Below are 21,165 nucleotides of genomic sequence, written 5' to 3'. Positions count from 1 at the left end.
TTCTCGGGCCGTGGACCCGGCTGGCCCCGGGTTGGTGGTTTGGTGGCATCTCCCTGCCGTGGCGCCAGGCAAGCCTTCTCACGAAGCAGTGACACAGCACGGCTATAAAGGTTGGGGCATGTTGGAGCACCGATGCACGCAGCTGTAAAACAAAGGCATCCCGGGCTGTTCAGGTTTTCTCTACCTGGCTGCTAAACACCGCCCTTTGCAGCATACAAGTCATTTTGGTAATTAAAAATGTGTGTGCCGAAGCATTTATTCTGTATTGCTAGCTAATGTGGGTTTCAGCTGACTCAGGTAAGGACAGTTTCTTGTTTGTTTGCTTTTTGCTAAAAATTTGCCTCTGCTGTTATTTCGTTGCAGCAAGATCGCTGAGAATGCAAGAAAATCCTTGGCCTCTCTTAAGAGAGAAAACCCTCAGCTTGAGCCAACGCTTGCCATCATCCAGGTAAAACATGAGAGATTGCATTCAGTGTCGTTTCTTGTTTGAAACTTCAGGAGCATATGATGGAGAAAGCAGCTCCTTTTCAAGCAAAACAATAGGAGCAGGTCACCCCATCTGCTTAAAGATTGAGGGAGGATTCTCAGAGTTTTCTGGCTCATAAGCCCTTCACCAGGCCTGAAACAGGCCCAGCAAGCCTCAGGTGGCAGCAAAGTGGTTGTTAGGGAGAAGGAAATCATTTTATCCTTCTTTTTGCTAACACCTTCCCCATGGTAAGTGCAGATTGCCTTTTCTCGGATTGTCTAAGTCGATTCATATAATGGAGCTAAAGTCAAAGCAATTTTTCTCAGCCTTTATTCAGCTTGAAGCTTTTGTTGCAGTCCTGAATATCGTGTTGATAGGCCTGAAAACCCGGGCCTCTCTTCACTATCCTCCCCCGAAATAACTCTGCCAGGGCAGAGGAAAAACCAGCTTCTTCCTGCTGGCCTGGTTGCTTCTGGGCAGCTCTGATGTGCGACTGCATTATGCTGTCCTGGGGAAAGAGCCACCCTGAAAAGTCCCAGGCAGCTCAAAAGGGCCTTTATGCAATACACGCCCTAAAATACTGCTAGCATCTTTCAAAAGGAGCAGAGCTTCCTCAGGTGGAGCACTCTCTTACTAATTGAGGGCTGTTTGCTGGTAGCCTGTGAAGAGCCTTCTTTCTTACCCTAGTGGAACTGCTGTCTTTGAAATAGACAAACTCCTGGAGGAGGGTTGCTTTCTCTGCAGAACGGAAACATGTTCCCCTTCAGATTTCTGGAGACTTAGGGGCCCAGAAGCTGGGCTGTTGGCCGTTCAGAGTGGGACCCAGACCTGTGCAGGCAGAAGCATCCTTGTCCTGCTTCCTAGGGTGGTCTTGGTGGCTCTGAAGCAGCGCATGCTGCGTCTTTGACTTAGTGGGTTTTCGTTTTAAAACCTAACTATAAATATTTTTGAAATGGTAACAATGAATCTAAGAGATGATGAACCAACTTTATTTTAGTAGGTCTTCTAGAGAGGCTGAGTGAGCAGGCTTTCTCCCATCTCTTACCCTCCCCAGGTAACAGTGGTTACTCTTTTCAAACAGCCCTCTGTAAGGCCGTAAGTTTAAGGGCTGACAGAAAAGTGGTGACCTGTTGTCAGGGGTGTTGTGTGAGGAAGGGGGAGGTTCTGGCTCATTTATAATATGATTTAGGATGTGTCTACATCAGTGTTTTGGTTTGGATCACATTTGTGCTCTAAGCAAATGTCCCTGTGGTGTCCCTGTTTACCCCACCTGATGTGCATTATGAGAGGGCTGCAGAACATGTGGCTTGATCCTTCTGGATGAAATTCACCCAGCTGATGTTTTTCAGCTGTGTGTCACTCTAGCTCTAGCCTGGTAGTGAGGGCTGAAGTAGAATTCCTTGTACGTACATATTTGCTGGTACAAAGAGGACTTACTTTAGTCTATTCATGCTCTCGTGGTGCTCTGCTCTACTGGGTAACACGGGCAGAGCCCTGAGGTACGTGCTGCTCTCCAAGTGACACGTTGCAGCCAGATGAGCAGAGGGAAATGATGTCTTCATCCAGCTGTTCATAGCTGGCAGCAACTGGCACAGCGTGGCAGCACCTCTGCAGCAGTGCTGGGAACGTGGAGTTTCAGGCTGAGCCTGCTCTGGAAATGGCTCTAGCTGCCTGCTTTTCCCCTCCAGCCACCTGAGCCTGAGCTGATTTCGTGATTGGTACCTGCGCTGCTTCTAATCCACGTTGAACCTGAAATGGAGCTGCACAACAGCAAAACAATCCCTGATGGCCGCTGTTTAATTATATTTAAGTTGAAAATGAATGTCTAGCATCAGGATCCTCTTCAGCTCTGGAGCTGTTGCCCTGCGGCCTGCTGGCCTGCGTCGTCAGGCCTGGCCATGCTCCCTGCGGGTTGTGGGGGTGCTGGGTCAGTGCAGGGACTGCTGCACCGGCAGGACGTGAGCTCTCGCCAGGGGATGGTATCATGCTGCTGGTGGCTGAAAACCAATTAAACCTCATGTTAACAGTCCCGTTAGCAAGGCGTCAGCACAGGAATTACAATTCCACGTTTCATGGCATACGGGAGCAGCTGCTGAGCTGTCCTTAACTCCGTCTCTCCTTCCCTTACGTCAGTGTTGGTTTCACTCATGTTCTCAGTGCAGCAGCCTTCGCGATGCCCCTCACACCCAAGTGCCGGATTTGGGGAGCGGAAGAGGAGTGTCAGTGCCACGCTGGGGATACCGGCAGTGCTGGACTCAGGGTGGGAGATGGAGGATCTCAGTGTCCATTTTAAATCCTGTGGGTTTTTTTCATTGTTAGCTTTTTAGGGGGTTAATGGGTCAGTGAATTGTTACGGGCTTGAACCAAAATCATTTTGGGTGACACTACTCACAGATGAAGCCAGTGCTGGAGGCTGTCCACTAAGCAAATGTCTTGTCTCCACTGAGAAATCATTCACACGGGGGAAGCTACATAGAATGTATACACTAAATTGTAATGAACCTTTTCATAACAGTTTATTTCTGTCCTGTTGTCTGGATTGGAAAACAAGTTTTATACATAATCATATATTTGTGAGAAGTTTTTTTTTTTTTATTCGTTATAAAGCCCCTGATATTTTCAGAGGTGGAAGTCTTGGTGTCCTGCTGATAGGAGGTTTTTAGTTCTGGATATTGAATTCTGTTTTATGTTTGCAATATATGAAAATTGAAAAGTCTCCTAAAATTCAAGATTAAGTAGTAAGCCAAAAAATAAAAAGGAAATATTGTGATAAATATGATGCAAATAGTAGTGGAGACCTCAGGGCAGGAGGAGTGCCAGGTGAGATGGAGCTTCTCCCAGGTAAATCTGCCCAGGAGATGTTTCTGGCCTGGAGCAGGTGTCTGATGGCAGCTCGAAGGAGCTGATAACTTCTTCCATATGACAGAGCTCACTGTAATGTGTGGTGGTAATGAGTTGCACTGGTTTTGGCGGTGGGGCGAACCAGTGTTGCTTGGTGATGTGGGGGGAGGGGGGCAGGCAGATAATGCAGAAAACACTAGCATTGCTGTTGCCGATTTCTTCCTTGTTAGATGGCTGGGTGGAGAATGGTATTTCCAGATACAGGCTGGCACCTTTCTCAGATGGTAAACTTAGGTATGGAAATGGCTAGTCTTATCTATAAAAGCCATGCTAATCTCAGCACACACTTACACTAGTCAAACCAAAATACATTTGTTGAATGGTCACCTGCTTGTTTCTTAGAACTGCTTGTTTATTGTTTTTTAACACTAGTGGACACAGGCATCCTCACTATGTTTCTTGCATACAGCTGTGTATTAGTGCGCTGACATTTTTAAAATGTAAATTTATTATTTTAAAAGTTATTTTCTCTTTTGTTCCCCAAGGCACGTAATGATCCTTTCGTTCAAGAAATAAACAAGAACTTTGCTGAGGAGGTAAGCTTTAGACAATGTACTTGCTATCACTTACGAGCTTACCTGCATTTGATAATTGTCATGTTTTCTTTTGGCAGGTTGGTCTACGTGTTGTTCACATCTGTCTCCCTGAAGGCAGCAGCAAAGATGAGGTAACCACAGTACCTGAATGATTCTTCCTCTTTTGCTTTCATCGTAAACTTTTATTTATTGCTGATACTGATTATCGATTTGAGCAGATCTCTGTTAACTCAAGTGAGGGTCAGGGCTGTCTTAGGTAGTAAGCGTTAATCCCAGTTTGACAAGTGCTGTCCCCTGGAAGTCTGAGGCAGAATCGGCCGTCATGCTTTGTTTCTGTGTCTGGTATTTCACTGCAGTGTCCCGTCATAGCAGGCAAAGACTGGGTGCTTTTTGTGTTGGTGGAAGCTCTGGACTAGGGTTCCCATTTGATATCCTATCTCCCACAGCTGCTCTTGTGACCTTAAATCTATTTATGGAGCTCTTGATTCTTGCCCAAGTTTTACTCAGGGAAATTAGAGATTAATTGCTTTGGGATGGGGGCAGGGGATTGAATTATTTTGCCTTTCTATTGATCTTGTAATGCTTGAAGTACATGTTAAAAAATTCATCTACCCCAAATCACTAGAGGGCTACCTTCTTACCTTGTTTAAGCATTACCTTGGAGGCACAGCACTAATACCAAGTATGTTTTACATATAGCAAACCATATTAATATACACAGTCCTGAGTTATCAGATAGTGAAAACAGGAAAGGAGTTTGTAGTAGAAGATGCCACTGTTCTCAGCTGATCTTCTTGTGCTTGGGAGATTTGATAATACTTGTTGATTTTGTGTATTGTTTTGTATTTGGTACACTTTGTTTTTAAAATGTTACTGTCTTGCACTGTAATGTCAAAAATGGCTTCCGCATATATTGAGAGGAACTTACAGCTTTGTATTTGCTATACATTCCTTATGTTAACTAATTCGGGGAGTCCAGTTTTGTGAATGATGGATAGTAAGCTAGCTATGTAAGAAAGCTGGGCTTTTGAAATGAAGATCAAATACATTTTGCTGTTAGTAAATGAGTTTTATCTGCTGAGTAACACAATAGGAAATAGGTGAAATGTAGTGGGTATGGAGCAGTAGCTGATGATGGGGTAATATCGTAGGAAGTGGCTGAGCTATGTGTAAGGAAAAAAACAGGGTATTTTTGTTGTTTGAGGTAAGCTACTTTTAAGAAAGTTGCTAACAGTTTGCCTACCTTGCCTATTTGCTCACTGATGATGATATTTTTTCCATCCATTAAAATCCAGGTTAGCTTGCTTCCTCTGGCTGGGGCATTTCAATACCATACACTTCTTGTTCTGCCACAGCTATCTGTGTACAGTACAGGCAGGCTAATGCAAGATCGCTTACCCTGTATGAGTTGTACACATTGTAAATGCAATGATAATGGAAAAAATAAATTGTTATTTTCCTGTGGAGCAGGCACAAATCTGTTCAAAGATCCTTAGATTCAGGCCTTGTGTGAGCTACGTTGCCTTTGGTTACTGTGTGGACCCCCAACATTTGGTAGCATATCAAGACTGTTAAAGGAAATGTGGATGTTTTTACATCCATTGTGTGATGTGTATCCTTGTCTTTTCTGTTGGAGCACCTACCAGCCTTATTGCTGCCAAGTGACAGACACTTGATACATATGCCTCTATCTATCTCAGAAGTCAGCAAACTACAGGGACATCTGTATACGGGTGATATGCAGGTACAAGCCTCGTTAACAGGAACACAGCATGCTTTTGTGGTTCAGATGTCACAGATGGTCTAACCCTTACCAAATTCCCCCACATGTTGATTACATGTCAAATGTTTGGACAGTATAGTTCACAATTAGACTGAATGGTTCACATGCGAAGTGTTTTAGGAAGGTATGGCATTAGTTAAGGAAAAAATTCTTACTTTCTGTTGGATATTAATGCAGTTAAATTATAAAGCTATGTGGTGATTGCACACTAATTTTATATGAATAATGGAAAGATGTGCTTATATGACATTTTTCACAAGAGAGAACTTCTGCTTGTTTCTTTTGCATTATATTCTTCATGGCCACTGCAGAACAGCACGTGTCACTAGGGATCAGTATTGTGCTTTAGATAGGAAGCAGACAAGGGCAGTTAATGCAGACGTGGATGTTGAATGTGACCAACAATAAAATGTTTGAACTCACATCTGGTTCAATACTTGATATTCATAAACATTTATGCAGTACCATGTAAAAATAATAATTCTTCATAAGATAAATGTCAGCTCTTAGGATCAGGGTGTTTTGAGAAGGAGAATCAGTAACAGTATATGCTGTTCTAATAAAAATGAAAATTCTCTTTGCCCTACTGCTCATGTAATTGTTTGTTTAATGTGACAGCTTTTCACCTGTGCTCTGTGTTAGGCTATGAACTGGTCCTATTTTGAATTGTATTTTAACCAAGGAGTCTTATGTCTGAAAGCATCCTGTGAAAGTGAAAGCCACTACAGTGTCGACCTTTTGCTAAGATTTGGAACGGCGAAAGACAAAACGCTGTTGGCAGCTTAATGTCATGTAATATGTGTGGGCTTTGCACATTGTTTACAATAGAGTCAGGGTGGCTTAATTTGGTAAGCCATGCAAATGTAAAACGGAGGAAGCAGGTTATTGCTTTTTTCACTTAAAAGTTGCAATAATATGTGAGGGAAGCAAAGATGGCCGTAAGCAAGTTATTAAAAAATAGGTTGTATCCCTTTGTAATTAGATTCCTCTTTTGTCTGTTATTCTGATCCTTAATGCTTTTTATTAACTTCCCAGATTGTCAATGAAATCTTGAGGCTTAATGAGGATCCTAATGTGCAGGGCCTTGCCCTTGACCTCCCAGAAAGCTCATATAGCAGTAAGGTATTAAATGCTGTGAAACCTGAGAAGGATGTGGATGGGTAAGTGAACCACTGAGAAATAATATTAGCAGACACCAGGCTGATGTCTCTCAAAATCAGTTTTGCCCCGTGCATTTCACTAATGGATTCCTCAGTCAAAGTGTCCAGCTGTGCTAATGAGCGGTGTTAAAAGATCCTAGTATATCTATAAGAAATCTTTGTTGAAGTCACTTTGATCGTTATCTTTTTAATCTTTCTAGTCAGGACATGATCTTTTAAAAGAAATCAAAAAACACTGTTCTGGTTTACAGATATTATTACTTAGTATTTTGGTGCTTCAGTAATAGAAATGATAGTTGTACAGTTCTGAACACAAACCCCAAAATATTTGCAAGAAGGAATGAGGGTAAACTTGCAGAAAAGGTTTTAACTGCCTCACAGCATTCTCTCCTGGTGGGAGAGGAGGCTGTAACAGTCTGGACCCATTAGAACAACTTTCCAATGAGTCTTGAATTGCAGAGCTGTCTAGAGAGAGATTGAGATGTCTGAGTCACCGTTTTGCTGCTCTTGCAGCCTTCTTGTTCTTGCCTGAAGACTGCTACCCATCTCCATCTCCGCCCTCTCCCCCTCTTCCTTCTTTCATATCATATCGGGAAAATCTGAAAACCTTGCAAATTAATTGAGTTTCCATTGTCTGGAGTAGTGGAGGTTGACAGAGGAAGAAAATGCTGAGAATACTATTGTAGAGAACATAGTGCAGTGCAGAAACACCTCCCATCTCCTGAGCAGGCCAGTGTCATCCCAGAAGGATGCATTCTCTCTGGCTTAGCTTTCCTCTGGCAGGGCTGATCTTGTTCCACAGGAGTCACTTTGGAGTTTTGTCCCCAGATACCACGTCTAACCTGCCGCAGAGCAGAGAGCTGCTTGCACATGCTGCACGTGTGTTACTTGTTCCAACTCTCAGGCCCCTTTTCTGGTCCCTCTTGAGGCTCAGGGTCTGTCTAATGGGCATGTGCGATGATGCAATTGAAGGATTTACTTTTACAATACGCGTTTGCTCTTGGGATTAGCTATTATTCATGTTACAAGCTTTACTGAGGATTTACATTTCACAAGCTCTTTTTTTTAATTGCGATATTTTTCCACTGCAGATTATCTGATGTAAACCTGGGACGTTTGGTACGTGGAGATGCCTATGACTGCTTAGTTTCTCCTACTGCTTGTGCTGTGATGGAGCTTCTTGAAGATTTAGGTGAGTCATTCTATCATAATTACAGCGTTAATTCAAATGTAACTAAAATCAGTATTAGTCCTGATTGAGACAAATATAATCTAATCAAGTTTTGTTTTCTGATTTGTTTGGTATTTCCCACCTGCGATATATTTGTCTCCTGCTAGTGAAAAGAACCTCAGTGAGATCTGGTGGAATATTTGCATAAATAGGTCTCAGCTCTACAGTTTGGGGAAATAAGGCAAAGATTTCCTGCCATAAGCAAATTCAATCTCAGTGAAGCCACCTGAGACGTCTGAGTCCTCAAAACCCCAAAATATTGGGGGTGCAAACATTACGAGGGACTTCAGCTGGCAAATTTGATTAGTGTGAGCACTTGAAGAAATCCAGGTCTGCCAGTAAATAATTGCTGAGTGAATTTTTTGAGGGGGTTGTATTTTATAAGTGCTAACATTGACATGGCAGATATAAACAGGTGGCTTTGAAGCTTGTAAAGACAATGTTAGTTCAAGGCAGGGGATCAGAAATAGTCCCTCGTAAGGCGATTCAGCGTTGTTGAGACGAGGATTTGTATAACAGAACTGTAAACATGTGGTCAAATGGGCTTAGTAACAAATATGAATGGAAGGATTTGTGAAAATAAAATACCAGCAAACCAGAAGAGCAATATTTGCTTACTGGAATTGGAGAGTCCCAAAGAAACAACTTAAAGCCAGTGGTTCGTGTCGCTCCGTGGGCTCCAAAAAAGCTGCCTTTAATGACGTGGTTGCTGTGGTTGAGGAGGAGCACAGAGCTGCCTTGTGGGGATGTGCTTTGCCGGCTGGCTGGGGGTGGGGGTTTCACGTGAACGCTGCATGTGGGGCTTGGTGCTAGTGCCCTTACAGCTGTGGGCGGCTCAATGCCTCGTGTCTGTCCTGCAGATGGGAAGATGGTGCTGCTGGTGGGTGCTGACGGGGCCCTGGGGGCCTCCTTGCACTGCCTGCTGCAGAGGAGGGGAGCCACCACCGCCAGCTGCCAGTGGAAGTCCCGTGAGCTACAGAACAAGGTGAGAGCTCTCCTCCAGCATCCGAGCACTGCTCCCCAGGGAGGTGATGGTCCCCGGCCGGGATGCCACCAGCGGTACTGTGTCGCTTGCATTGTGTCTTAAGGTTTTGCAAATGCTGACTCTTTGGGGACAAAGGGGATCGGGAACTTCTCTTTGGCTTTGAAGAGAGCTGCAAGGGGATTTGGAGAAATTCAGGGTTTTTAATTCAAAGGATTTCACATACTTTATTTTCCCGGTTGCTTTTTGCAGAGTTTTTATCAACAATTCTTAAGTTGATACGACTTCCTGCCAACCTTCCTGTTTTGTTCCTTAATCCCAAGTTTCACAGAATAATACAGCTGGGGGTGCGTTGCCCCCTGTGTCTGTACAGAGAGGGTCCCCGTTCAGCCTGCAGCACAGCACAGCACAGGCTGGCTGTCGCCTCGCATTGCACAGCACACGCCGCACGGTGGCAGCTAACTCAACCTGATGGTGTCCAGCCCCTCGGGTCTGAGCTCAAGGACAGGAGGAGGAAACACCCGTAAGCAGCTGTGACAGTTCAAAAGTCCTTTGGCAAACCCATGTTTTCACAGCTGCTGATGTTTTTGTTAGGCTTGTCTCATTTCTGTGCTTCGAGTGACTGACAAGGCTTAGGAAACACATACTCCTGTCAGAGGTGGAAGTGTTGTGAACTTCATATGGCAGTGTCTTCTGCCGTAATAATTTCTTGCTGTTTGGGTTTGAGGGCTGCTTTGGGCTGGGTGGGGAGGGTAATGGGGTACCCGGAGGTATTTCCGCTGGGTCATGGCTTTTGCCATGGCTTGGACCAGACCAGAGCTGCCGTGCAGTGCTATCTGCTGGAGACGGATCTGTTTCCTCCCATCTAGATGCTTTCCCATCATCCAGCCTTGCTTTTTGGCGTTCCCCATAGCTTACCTCTCACAGCAGGTCACGGATGGGAAACAGTATGAGGCTGAAGCAGGAGGAAGCTGGAGGCTTTGCACATCAGTCTTCCGAAGTTCATTTTAACTTCTGGCAATAAAGGAGTTTCTGCTTTGTCTGGGGGACCCAGCAGCAGCTGTCTGGGGAGACCTACCTTCCTCTTCCTCCTCTGTAAGCCTGCAACAGTGTGTCACCAGTAACCCTGAGCACTGGCCTAGCCGACTGGATGCGGTGCTGTTGCAGTTAACTCTAGCTCATAGGTAAAATGGAACGTGTGCATGGAGATTGTCCTGTACTGGATTCCCAGAAGCCCGAGAATCAGAAACCAAGCACAGATTTCTTATGCGGTGGCTAGGCAGCCTGCATTTGCAGTACAACACTGTTGGATAACATGATTATAAGAATATGAGAATTTATTTTCTCTTGCTCATTTGATACACTGGTTAAGCAAAAACAATTTTAAGGCTCACAAGGTTTCTTCTCTTTTTTTTCTATTTGAATTTCAAGTAAGCTAATGTGTTGAAGTAGACTTTTTTTCCAGGACTTGGAAAAAATTCATTTATTTTTTTTCTGCACAAAGCACTAACTTCAGGCGTGGTTATGCACTTTTGCTCCTTCCTCTGAAAGTGATGCTTCTACAATAGCATTCTGTGTGCTGTTCGTAAGTATGATGTATGGTAGCACAATAACTTCACTTACAGAGTGAGAAATGAACTGATGAAGAGTATGAACTTTTCATTGAGATGCATTTATTTTGGAGTATATACCAGGAGAAGAAACATGGAGCTCAAGGCTAGGTGTACCTTCTCTGTCTTAGTCTTTTGGCCAGGCCCATTTGCACTGAATCACAAATCCCAAACCTAATGATATAATACATTTTTTGAAGCAGGTATTATCTTTGCTGATTTTTTCTTAAAGGGTAGCATAACATCAATTGTTTTCTTTAGCAATTATGTTGGTTTAAATGAGACATGTAATACTAATCTTGACATTTTTTTTAGATCGGGTTTTGTATCACAGTGGACTTGTTAATTCTTCTTTTACTCATGCACTTTATCATTTAAAAAACATTTCTGCAAAAGATGCAGGTATGTTTTAGACAACCTTAGGAAACGTTTAACAGTGTAGAGGTAGCTCTGCCAGCAAACAGCATAATACCATCTAGCATCTGACTTGGTAGTTATGAGATCTTTTCTATCTCATGTCAGGAAATGAGAATAAAATAATGGGACATTTTAATTTTCTTGCTTTGACCTGCATAATAATTGACACACTTTGCATGTTCTTTTCCCTTCCTCTCCTTTTTTTTTTTTTTTTAAGGTGAACAGATTATTAATATTTCCCTTTCTTCCATTTTGGGTTGACCTGATTTTATCTATTAAAAATAATCATAGCACAGCTGAGCTATCTCCTTTAACAGTCTTGAGATTCATGGGTTTTCAAATAAAATCACAAATGAAAAAATATTTGAGAAGGTTCTGGCACAGCTGTGTATACTTGCTGTGCAGAAATGCTGTTCTTTTTGCATTGATTTACGGGATGTAAAATAAAGTATGAAGTAAAGGATAAAGACTTGAGCATTTTGGTGGAAATAGGTAAGATGTTACCCTTCTGCTCAGCTCTGTGTAGATAACTCTTCGAAATGCAATCAGTGCAGAGATACTGAGGAATTTCTCATTTGGTAGATCCGTTTTCAAATGACAACCAAAAGTCAATTCAGTATTAGCAGGGAACAATGGGAATGATATACTTAGGGTATCTTTCTAGTTTGAAAGGAGAACCTGAATTGTTCAGCTGGACTCTACTTAGTAATTTTCTTGCCAAAACTTGGCTAATAATTAGTACTCATAAGTAAATTTCAGTTCAGTCATCTAATTCAATCATCATTTCAACATGGTATCTTACACGTAAGCTTGTGAACCACATTATGCATATTTTAAGAGAGCTACTGCCTTCCAATTTGTTTGTAAAATAGCTGAAAATCAGTCTATCAAGGTATAATCAGTAATGGAAAATTTGTTTATGAAAGATTGGCTGAGAAATGGGACAGTGTTTCAGCTGGAGTGTACGAATGGGAGTTTTTCCTCAGGTTTGCTAAGAATGTCTGTTGACCACAGTCTGCTTTTTCTTAGAGCCACCACTTAAGCATCAGTGTATTTGAAATCTCTTAGTCATCTGCTGTCCTGTTATCAGTGTCTTGATAAGACAAAGAGCTTTGCTACTGGCAGAAAAACGCGTTTCATGTTGCTGGACACGAGTGACATGACAAAAAGTGAGAACAGCTGTAAAGATCCTATAACAGGAGAGGAGAGGGAGGCTGCGTGGAGTTCCTAATGCGGATGCTGTAGGCAGTGTGTATTTCTGTTTCATAACTTTGTGCGTATCATCTGTTTCTTGTGATTTGAATTTCATCTCCCAGCCTGTGAGCTAGATCAGTATGATGCTAAAGCATGCTTCGTGGCAAGAGGCTTGAGCATGCAGTAGAGGTACCCAGCAGAGGCCTGTGGGGCTGATGGGGGGAAGGAGAGGATGGGTGGCACTACATTCCCAGTCAATACCTCCCGTTGTAGCTGTAGGGTATCTGTGGAGGTTGGTCGTGACAGCTGAGAAATGTATGGGTTGGCAGCCTTTTATTCCTGTGTGAGCCCCACCTACTTTCTTTTCGAGTCCAGTTATCTTACTCTCTCAGGGAGAGACTGCACATTGACGTTATGAGCAAGGCTGAGAGAATAGTGAGTAAAGCACAGTGGATCATTTCATAGGACCATTACAATTAGATGTATATAAAAAGAAGTCTGTTTTCTTTAGTTGGCATAGCTTTCAAGTATATAAAAATAATCCTTTGGGGCTTTTAATCATCACAGAACTGATATTGTTTGATGTAGCTTTTGTAGGGGCTAACCTCTGCACCTGGGAACTGCGTAGCCCTGGCTGTGAGCTGGGGCACAGCCTGGCTCCCTCTCCTGTGTCTGGAAGTATGGTATGACCGAGCGCCCAGGAAGGGTGGTGAGTTTTAGGAGCACCCCACTTACTGTGTGGCAGCACTGAGTGTGTGGGCATGGTAGGGAAAGGGCTGCAGGTGTCTGGGCAAGAAGGTGGTAGCACCAATTGCTGTGGTGTGCAGCAAGTGATTTACAGTCCACAGCTTGAATTTCCCAAGGTGTAGAGATGGAGCTGGAGGAAACCACACAAGGAGAGCATGTCTTGGTGGAAAAAATACCTGAAGCTAATTGTCTACACAATAAATTTTAAGATTTCAGAAGGTAATTAGCAGTGATTGATCTGGAAATTGATCTGTACGCTGATGTGTAAAATTAGTTTTCTCATTAGCAGAGGTGGGAAGGGAAAAGAACTTTGAATTAGTTTCCCATTCTTCATCCCCTCTAAAAATTTTAAAATTTAAAAAAAAAAAATTAGCTAAATTTTAGCTGGCCTAACTTCAGACCCAAGAAACTGAGGGCTTTTACTTTTCAAATGTTAATGGATTCTTTTTTTCCTTGGCCATGTGTTTAAAAGTGGCTCTTGTACCACTCAGCTTAAATAGGGGGAAACAAAATGTTTATGCAGGCTTGATGTCAAAATAGGTTTTCAATTATCTGGAATATACAATTTCTCTACCATTATCATTAACTACTTGGCTTGAGTGTCTGCATTGTTGTTTTAACGTTTGATGTTCTGTCTTGGGAATGGGTGGTGGTTCTTAATCTGCTTCTACTTAAATCCTGGTGGAGAGAACCGTATTTTGTTATGAGGTAAGGTTTCAGATTATTTATTGGCACAGCTCTTCCCAACTGAAAAAATATTTACCGGTGAGTAGGCAGGACGCTACTTGAGTATTGGCTTACTTCGTCTTCAACCCATTGCCTAGCACACTGCGGATGGTTTCACGCGAGGCTGTCGCTCCTTCTGCTGGGCTGCGTGGTGGGACGCAGCGCTTCCATCAGCGAGCACCGCCTGATGGGTCACCCCCTGGCCACACGCTAACGCCTGTCAATAGCTCCTCAGCCTTCTGGCGACGCTTGCCTGTAGCATCTGGTTCCTATCAGATGCATCCTCTGTCTGGGGACTGTGCAGTACATTTGCGAGGGAGGTTTTATGTGATGATTTCATAGGTCTTTTCCATCTCTAATGTCTGTGATTTATTTCTGATTTAGGAGATAGGGCCTGCACATGCCTCCCAGGGCTTGCTGCTTGCCTTTGTGATTTACGAGCAGTCAAAAGAGTAGGTTATGGCAAAAGAAAAAATAAAAAGGTGAGGCAGGCAGGGGCAGGGGCACGACTTCTTGCAAGGGAAACCAAAATGCCCTGATGGGGAGATCACATGAATCTGTTCCAAAGACCCTCAGAATTCTGTAAGCAACTGTTTTGCTTCCAGTGGACTCACTGTCCCAGTTAAACAAGTTTCTGAATATAATTTTTTTAATCACCAAGGGAGGAAAAAGTTCCATAAAGTGTTTTATATACTTCATTGACTGTCCAGTAACTTTATAAATATTTGCACATAAAAATACTTGCTTATAGCAAGTATGCTTATAGTATAGCAAGTATGCTTATAGCATATCTCCACTTTTTTTTTCCTTCTTTACATTTACTTTCTTTTGGAAATGAGGAAAAGGAAATCACAGGGGAAAGGCTTTGTTCTCAGTACATCTTCAGCCTGTAGGACAACTATTCTGTACCATGTGATAATTTTTCTTTTCGTGGAGGATGTGGGGCAGGGCAATGAGATCAAAGGTTTGTCTGTTTTTTGACACATTTATGGGTATGTCTGACATTAGCCATCTGAATCAGTGCTAACATTGGCTAAAAAAAATGATTGTGTTCAGCTGTTAAAGAACATTTTTGAGCGTTATGATTGGTAGTCATAGAAATGAATATTTGGTCAATTGTCTTTTGACATTATAGTTAAACTGAATCAATTCTGTCATAAGTATGTTGGCTGAACATTTGTCAAAATTATCACTTATTGCATACAGCTCTCAACTGGTTCATAGCTTCATGATGCAAACAGTGTATAAAGCTCATAGTCCTTGTCTCAGAGGCTTTGCATGGGATGACATTCCAGATCTGCAGTGTATGAATTTTAACTTCTAGAGTATGATATAGTTTTTTTTGTTGTTTTTGTTTTTTTTTTTTTCCAAAAAGACTGGTTTTCTGTAACTGGGAATAATCACTGTAATCACCGATTTTCTCAGTGTTGGTGACACTGGCTGTTATGGCAGAGGCTGTCTTCTTCTGCAGGGGAGATTTGCTTCTTGTACTCTTGGTACACAAGAGCGTAATATGCTTGGTACATAAGTCATTGCAGTGTCTCTTTATTCAAATTTGCTTGCAAATTCCACAGTATAATTTGAGTTGATGCTAGTCAAGCACTATTACTTGTGTGACCTCCTAGGAGTGGCATGTAAGACGATATTTGCAGGAGACACAGGAGCACAGGTAATTTGGGTAAGACTGAATGACCGTTGAGACTGTACGTTTGCAGGCAATCATAAGGGTGTCACAGGACTCCCGGTTGAAGCCCGAATCAGCTTGTAGCATTAGTCATCTGTAAAGCAAGTAAACCTTCTCCCACACTTTTGGCTGTGTTTCCACATGTGGATCTCTGAGGAGGGTTAGGCCATCCATGTGTCCTCTCAGGAGAAGCTGGAGCTTTTCTAGCTTTCTGCCTTTTCTGCCACAGTTATGCTCTTCTCCCCTCCTGGATGTGCAGCTGTGCCAAAAAACTGCTATCCTGATAGAATTTGTAGCTGTTCTTTCTTGGCAGGAGTGCTGGGCAGGGTTGCGTCAGAGCACTTTTGGCCAAAAAAGAAGCTGGAACGTTTGTCAGTCACAAATCAATTCATGGAGAGGCTTGCTGAGAGTGTGACACTTGACATTTATTAAAATTTTTGAAAAAAAAAAATCCAAAATCACTGTCTCTCTGAATCAATTTTTATGGTCCAGCATGAGGCAGTACTATGCCAATATTTCCTGTTGGAGTGGTTCTTTATACATCTGTCTCTGGTGCTGTCCCTTATCTCATGTTGATTCCAATAATTGTTACAGGGCCCTGTTTCAGAACAGGGAGGAAAGGAAGACACTTATCTCTTTGATTATAAGAATTTTTTAGTAAGCATTTTTGGTCTAACATCTGTAAGGTCGAACTAAATCAGAGGCACTGATTAGCAAGCATGAACTGAGAAGGGAAAAAAATGCTTTAATTGGTGTTCTTCAAAGTCATTGATGTTTTCAGATCAGGTCATCTTGCATTCCCATGAGCTGACCTGGTTTTCTACTTTCAAATAAACTGAATGTACTCTTTATAATTACCTACTTACTGTCTTTCAATCCTTTTTTTCCCAAGTCTTTCCAAGTTATGTTGTTGGACAGTACTGTGGACAATGATGGGGCTTTTTTGTTGAAAATACATAATCCCAATTAAATATTATTGGTGCTGACTCTGATCCTCACTTGCCCATTTTCAGTTTACTTTGTTTTGCTTTTTTTTTCTTTTTAAAATGCTATTGTTCATAAATTTCATGTGTGGTAAGAATCCAGCCATCAGTTTTTATTTTTTTTTCATTTATCTGCAAGTACTTTGCTCAAAAGACTGTTGCTAAAAAGGTCTGAATATAAGTTGCGTATTCAAGAATGTACTTCTAACATTAAATGCTTGTTTTGTTTCTGGGGTGGGTTTTGGGCTGTTCATAGCTTCATCATGCGGATGTGGTGGTAGTTGGCAGTACGAAACCTGATGATGTTCCTGTGAGCTGGATAAAGCCTGGAACCACCATCATCAACTGTTCTTGTGACTTGCTGTCAGGTAAGAGGCATTAAAAGTGAATCGTTCTTGAAAGTGATGTATGACAAATCGTTGAAGTAAGCGCGTGGCATGTCAATGACCACAGTGTGATTAAAAGGTATGTCTTTGGGAGAGAGCCTTTAACAGTGGGTGTTTGTGTACAGGGGATGAGGGAATACATCTCTGGTATGTAAATCGGGTGTGGGGGGGGAACTGTCAGTGAGGGAGGAAATACTAGAATAGATTCTTCAAATCAGAATTGTTAAATAAGCAATGATCCTGTGGATTCATTCAGAGGAGTCATCAAATGAGCTGTTATTTCAGTCCTGGTTTGTACAGAGTGTTATCTTGTGACTTCTGTGGCCTCATCTGGAGCATGGGGAAAAGGCAAGAGGCTAAGAATATTTTTTTAAAGTGTGTGCAGAGAATGGTGTAGGGAAAAGTGGAGAAATAGTGTAGCTCAGAACAGGCAAGATGTCCTCTGCAGCAGTTACTCCTACAAAATGAGTTTGGATTCCTCTCCGCCCGCCCCTTTTAAGGTAAGTTAGCTTAGTGGTTGGAGAGGGGGTATAAGTTCATTAATTTCTTACTTGAGAAATGCTGAAATTATGAAAGCTTCCCAGAAGTTACTGCATTCCACTGCTAGAATAGCATTTCTTATGAAATTCCTTCAACTTCTGTGAGAATCCCTAGATATTTTCAATTTTTTTAGTAATGCATGTATCAATTTGACCTTAAGCTGGGTATGTTTCCTAAGGGCAAATTAAGCAGACACTTTAAGGGTAGTTAATGTAAGATCAGGCTTGTTTTAAAAAAAAAAAAAAAAAAAAAAAAAAACATATGTAGTTGTTCCCATGCAAAGCACAGCCTCTAGGCAAGAGATTCATTTTGTTGTATTTTTTGATATCCTCTTGAATTGAACACACACTGCGGATGTGGGAGATCTGGGTTAAATGCACTCACCTGTCTGAAGGTGTTTGGACTTCTTCCTCTTCCACCTCCCAGAACAGTGCTCTGATCCTAATGGGAATCTGAGGGGAGGGTACTAAGCCTCATCCTTAGTTAATGCTGCACAACTTGTCCAAAAATAATTCATTTTTTCTTAAACCAAAGAGGGATGGAGGAAAATCATGATATGCTAGTGTAGTGATTAGGAGACTCATTGAGTCTTTAGTGGCCCCTTGTATTTCATAGGGTCAATGGGATATAATTGTTAAGTATCTACAGAGCAGGTCTGTTAAGTACCTGCTTGGAGCATAGGTCTCTTCAGCAGGTACCCAGCCTACTGGTGTGACACACTCCTTGCATGAAGTATGAATGGGGGAGAAGAGAAGAGGGAATGGAGGTATAACAGTAGCACCTATGAATATATGAGTGAGAAGGAATGGCCCCTCCTCATTTTAATCTTTTTCATCAGGATATTCATTCAGGAGCAAGTGAGGCCTCCATCTTGGGGTGGAGGTGTGGGTCTGTGAAGGCAGGCTGGGGTAAGCCCTTGTAGCCTGAGTGGGCAGCGCTGGTGACTGAACTCACCCAGCTCTGTGCTGCTGGTAGAATCCCACTTCCCGATATCCAGTTCCCGTTTTCCATTGCAGGGGAGTCTGGGTCTTCCCTTCACAGGCACATTTACACAATTTGTCTGCTTGACGTGTCTTGAGACTTAAGAATCTTCAAGCCTTAGTTGCTCTATAGAACCACCAGTAATATTGTTGTTTTCTTCCTAAAAATGAAAAATTCGAAAACTACAGTAAAACATTTGAAAGATGTTCATGTACCACAGCAAAATTCATTCTTAAGGCAGGAATCATAAGATTTGGTATGTGCCTGTAGATTTCTTTGAATTGTTCAGGTTGTGGCAGTGGGCTGCTCTATGTATAGCATTTCTTTGAAAGGCAGCATGAGATTTTAACAAGATAGTTTAAAAAGAAACTTACCTACCAAATGTCCATCTGTCTTTATGCTTATGCTTTTGAGATTGTCAGAAACTTGGAGAAACTCCGAAAGAATAGCAGAAACACATTTTAGCAGCTTATAGAAACGTTGGCCTGAAGACTTGCTAGAGATGTACATGAAACACAGGTGTCTGTCTGACAGGAAGAATGCACTTAGTTGAATTGCAAGATATGTATTAAAAGCATATTTTGGAACAGTTATGATCTTGGAGAAACCACTAAGTCTTATAACTGGCTGTTCACTTTCAGTGCATAGCAGAACCTATTTGGCTGAGGTGCTCAGAAATTTTTTCCATGTTTTCTCTTGCTTTAGAAATGCCCAACCTAACATCTGTGGGGTCACAGGAGCTAAATGAGGCCCAAAAGCAATGATGGCTGTGAAGTGACTTTTATTGTTGTGACATGGTGCTAGTTTGCTATGTGAGATATATACGTAGCCTAACACACTTTCATGTTTTAAAAGCACTCCAAACTTGCAAGGATGTAGTTATATTGGGCAGCTGTAGTGATGTATGCCAGGAAAGTAGAGCTAAAAGTGCTTGCTCCAGGTGATGGAATTCTTTCTCCATGTTCTTTTTTTCTTTTTAAATCTGATCAAAGGTTTTCAAATGATTGCAATTCTAAAATTGCTAGCAGTGCAACATGTTATTCTGCTGCACTAATGATTTTGGAACAAAGTGGGTGCTGGTAGCCTCTTGCAGCAAAATGCTTCATATGTAAATGTATAGAAATGAAGAATGAATTTCTGAACAAAACTATGCCAAAGCTGTTTGGGATTTGATGCCCAGCTCCTCTGGGTTCATTTGAAAGCTCAAGCCAATGTGGTTTAAGTAAGTGGGAAATGCGACCGTTTCACCACATCTTCTCCATTCGAAACCCATCCAACCATCTGCATGGCCATGTACTACAAGTAGATGGGCCTTCATCAGGATGAGGCAGAGGAGGGAGCAGTGTTTGCAGTCCATCTGATCTTCTGACCAAAATCCAAAGCAGAGAGCACTGTTCAGCTCCCATCTGGATGGGAGCTGCATCCCTTGTGCACCATTGGAGCCCAATGCATCCCTTGTGCACCATTGCAGTCTTGTGATCATCCTGTTACCTCATGGGTGCGTGACTTTCATCTCTGGCTTCACCCCCACCCCTGTAAAAGCCTGGTTAGTTGTCTGTGTGGTGAGTGTGTAGTGTAGTCAGGCTGAGACAAGCACTTTATTGAAGGGGAACATCTAATTCCAATATGTATTTACAAGCATGCTAGCTCTGCCCTGATAAAGAAATCACATTAAGCCAAATAATATAAAAAGTTGAAATGTTTCTGCAAAGCACAGCTGTCTGAAAGGGGATTTTAAACTTCATTCTCCCTACTTCATTTGTCTTTCTGGCAGCTGTCCCAGCCTGGTCTCAAAGCAGCAATGCTCAGCTTATGACTGTGATGGGCTCTTCCAGTAAAACTCCTGTGCTCAAGTTGAAAACTGAATGTTTCCAGAAGAGATATATGTACATGTATATATGTGTGTGTATATATATATATGTACACACACATACATATATATACATATATATGTGTGTGTGTGTGTATATATGTGTGTATATATATATATATATATAGTGTTTTATATATTGTGCCTCTGGCTCTGCTGGTGATGGGCATGAGCTCTGGAGCTGGTGCTGGGGCTGGTGCTGTGCCGCCTCCTCCACGTGCTCCTGCCTGCGGCACTGGGCCCAGCCTGAGGCTCTGAAGCCCCGCTGCCACCATGGGGCCTACGGCTGGCAGGGGTGGCTCTGCAAGTTGACGAGGGTGTTTCATGATGGCAACAGCCAGGGCAAGGAGAGAGAGAGCTTGGCTAGGTCAGGGTTTGCACTCCAGCTCCCCTCTAAGAGAAACACTAATGCTGTCAGTGTGCAGTTGTTATTTTTTTATTATGTTTATGTCTACGCCCTTCGCCATGAGACGAGGGCCTTGCTTGTAATGCCCACAGAGATTAGGATGTGAATTTTGTTCTGGAGAAACTGCATCTAGATAAAAGTCCATAAGCAACAGCAGAAGAACAAGCCAAAAGGAGGATTAGTAGGAAATGTCAAAACAATATATTTAGTTAGGGTAGCTAATATAAGATTGTTTCTAGTGGCAACGTATCATATAATAATCCTAACTGTCTCTAAAGTTGGAGTCAATCTAGATTGTACAGACTCTTCAGAATATCTGCTTTTAATGGCACACTCATGAAGATAACTTTTGCTGTTCACAATTTTTTTCATATTCTGATTCCAAGTTGCAAATCCCAGCGTGTAGTATTTTGTGATCATTTCATTGTTCTCTCTCACTGTCATGGGAGTATGAAAAAGAAGACTCTTTACCATGCTCATTTAGGTGTCTTGTTAAAAATACACTTAGCTTTTCAAATCCTTGTACCTGTCAGGCTTTTCTTTTTCTTTTTTCTTTTTTTTT

The 21,165-nt window shown here is 42.2% G+C and overlaps 1 protein-coding gene across 5 annotated transcripts in view; it reads left to right on the top strand.

Moving 5' to 3' along the window:
- MTHFD1L (methylenetetrahydrofolate dehydrogenase (NADP+ dependent) 1 like) overlaps positions 1-21,165 on the top strand; it is a 151,494-nt gene that overhangs the window by 744 nt on the left and 129,585 nt on the right. For all 5 annotated transcript variants that reach the window (XR_014581947.1, XR_014581948.1, XR_014581949.1 and 2 more), the window contains exons 2-8: positions 364-448; positions 3,853-3,903; positions 3,981-4,034; positions 6,722-6,846; positions 7,938-8,038; positions 8,938-9,062; positions 16,677-16,788. Coding sequence is in view for 2 of the 5 variants with exons in the window: in XM_083829971.1 (XP_083686097.1) it covers positions 364-448; positions 3,853-3,903; positions 3,981-4,034; positions 6,722-6,846; positions 7,938-8,038; positions 8,938-9,062; positions 16,677-16,788 (653 nt within the window). In the remaining 3 variants the exon portion in view is untranslated. The remainder of the gene's footprint in view (positions 1-363; positions 449-3,852; positions 3,904-3,980; positions 4,035-6,721; positions 6,847-7,937; positions 8,039-8,937; positions 9,063-16,676; positions 16,789-21,165) is intronic.

This window comes from Anser anser (genome assembly GCF_964211835.1).
Source record: "Anser anser genome assembly, chromosome: 3".
In the NCBI taxonomy this organism is placed as follows: Eukaryota; Metazoa; Chordata; class Aves; order Anseriformes; family Anatidae; genus Anser; species Anser anser.
This window is presented reverse-complemented; position numbering and strand designations above follow the sequence as displayed.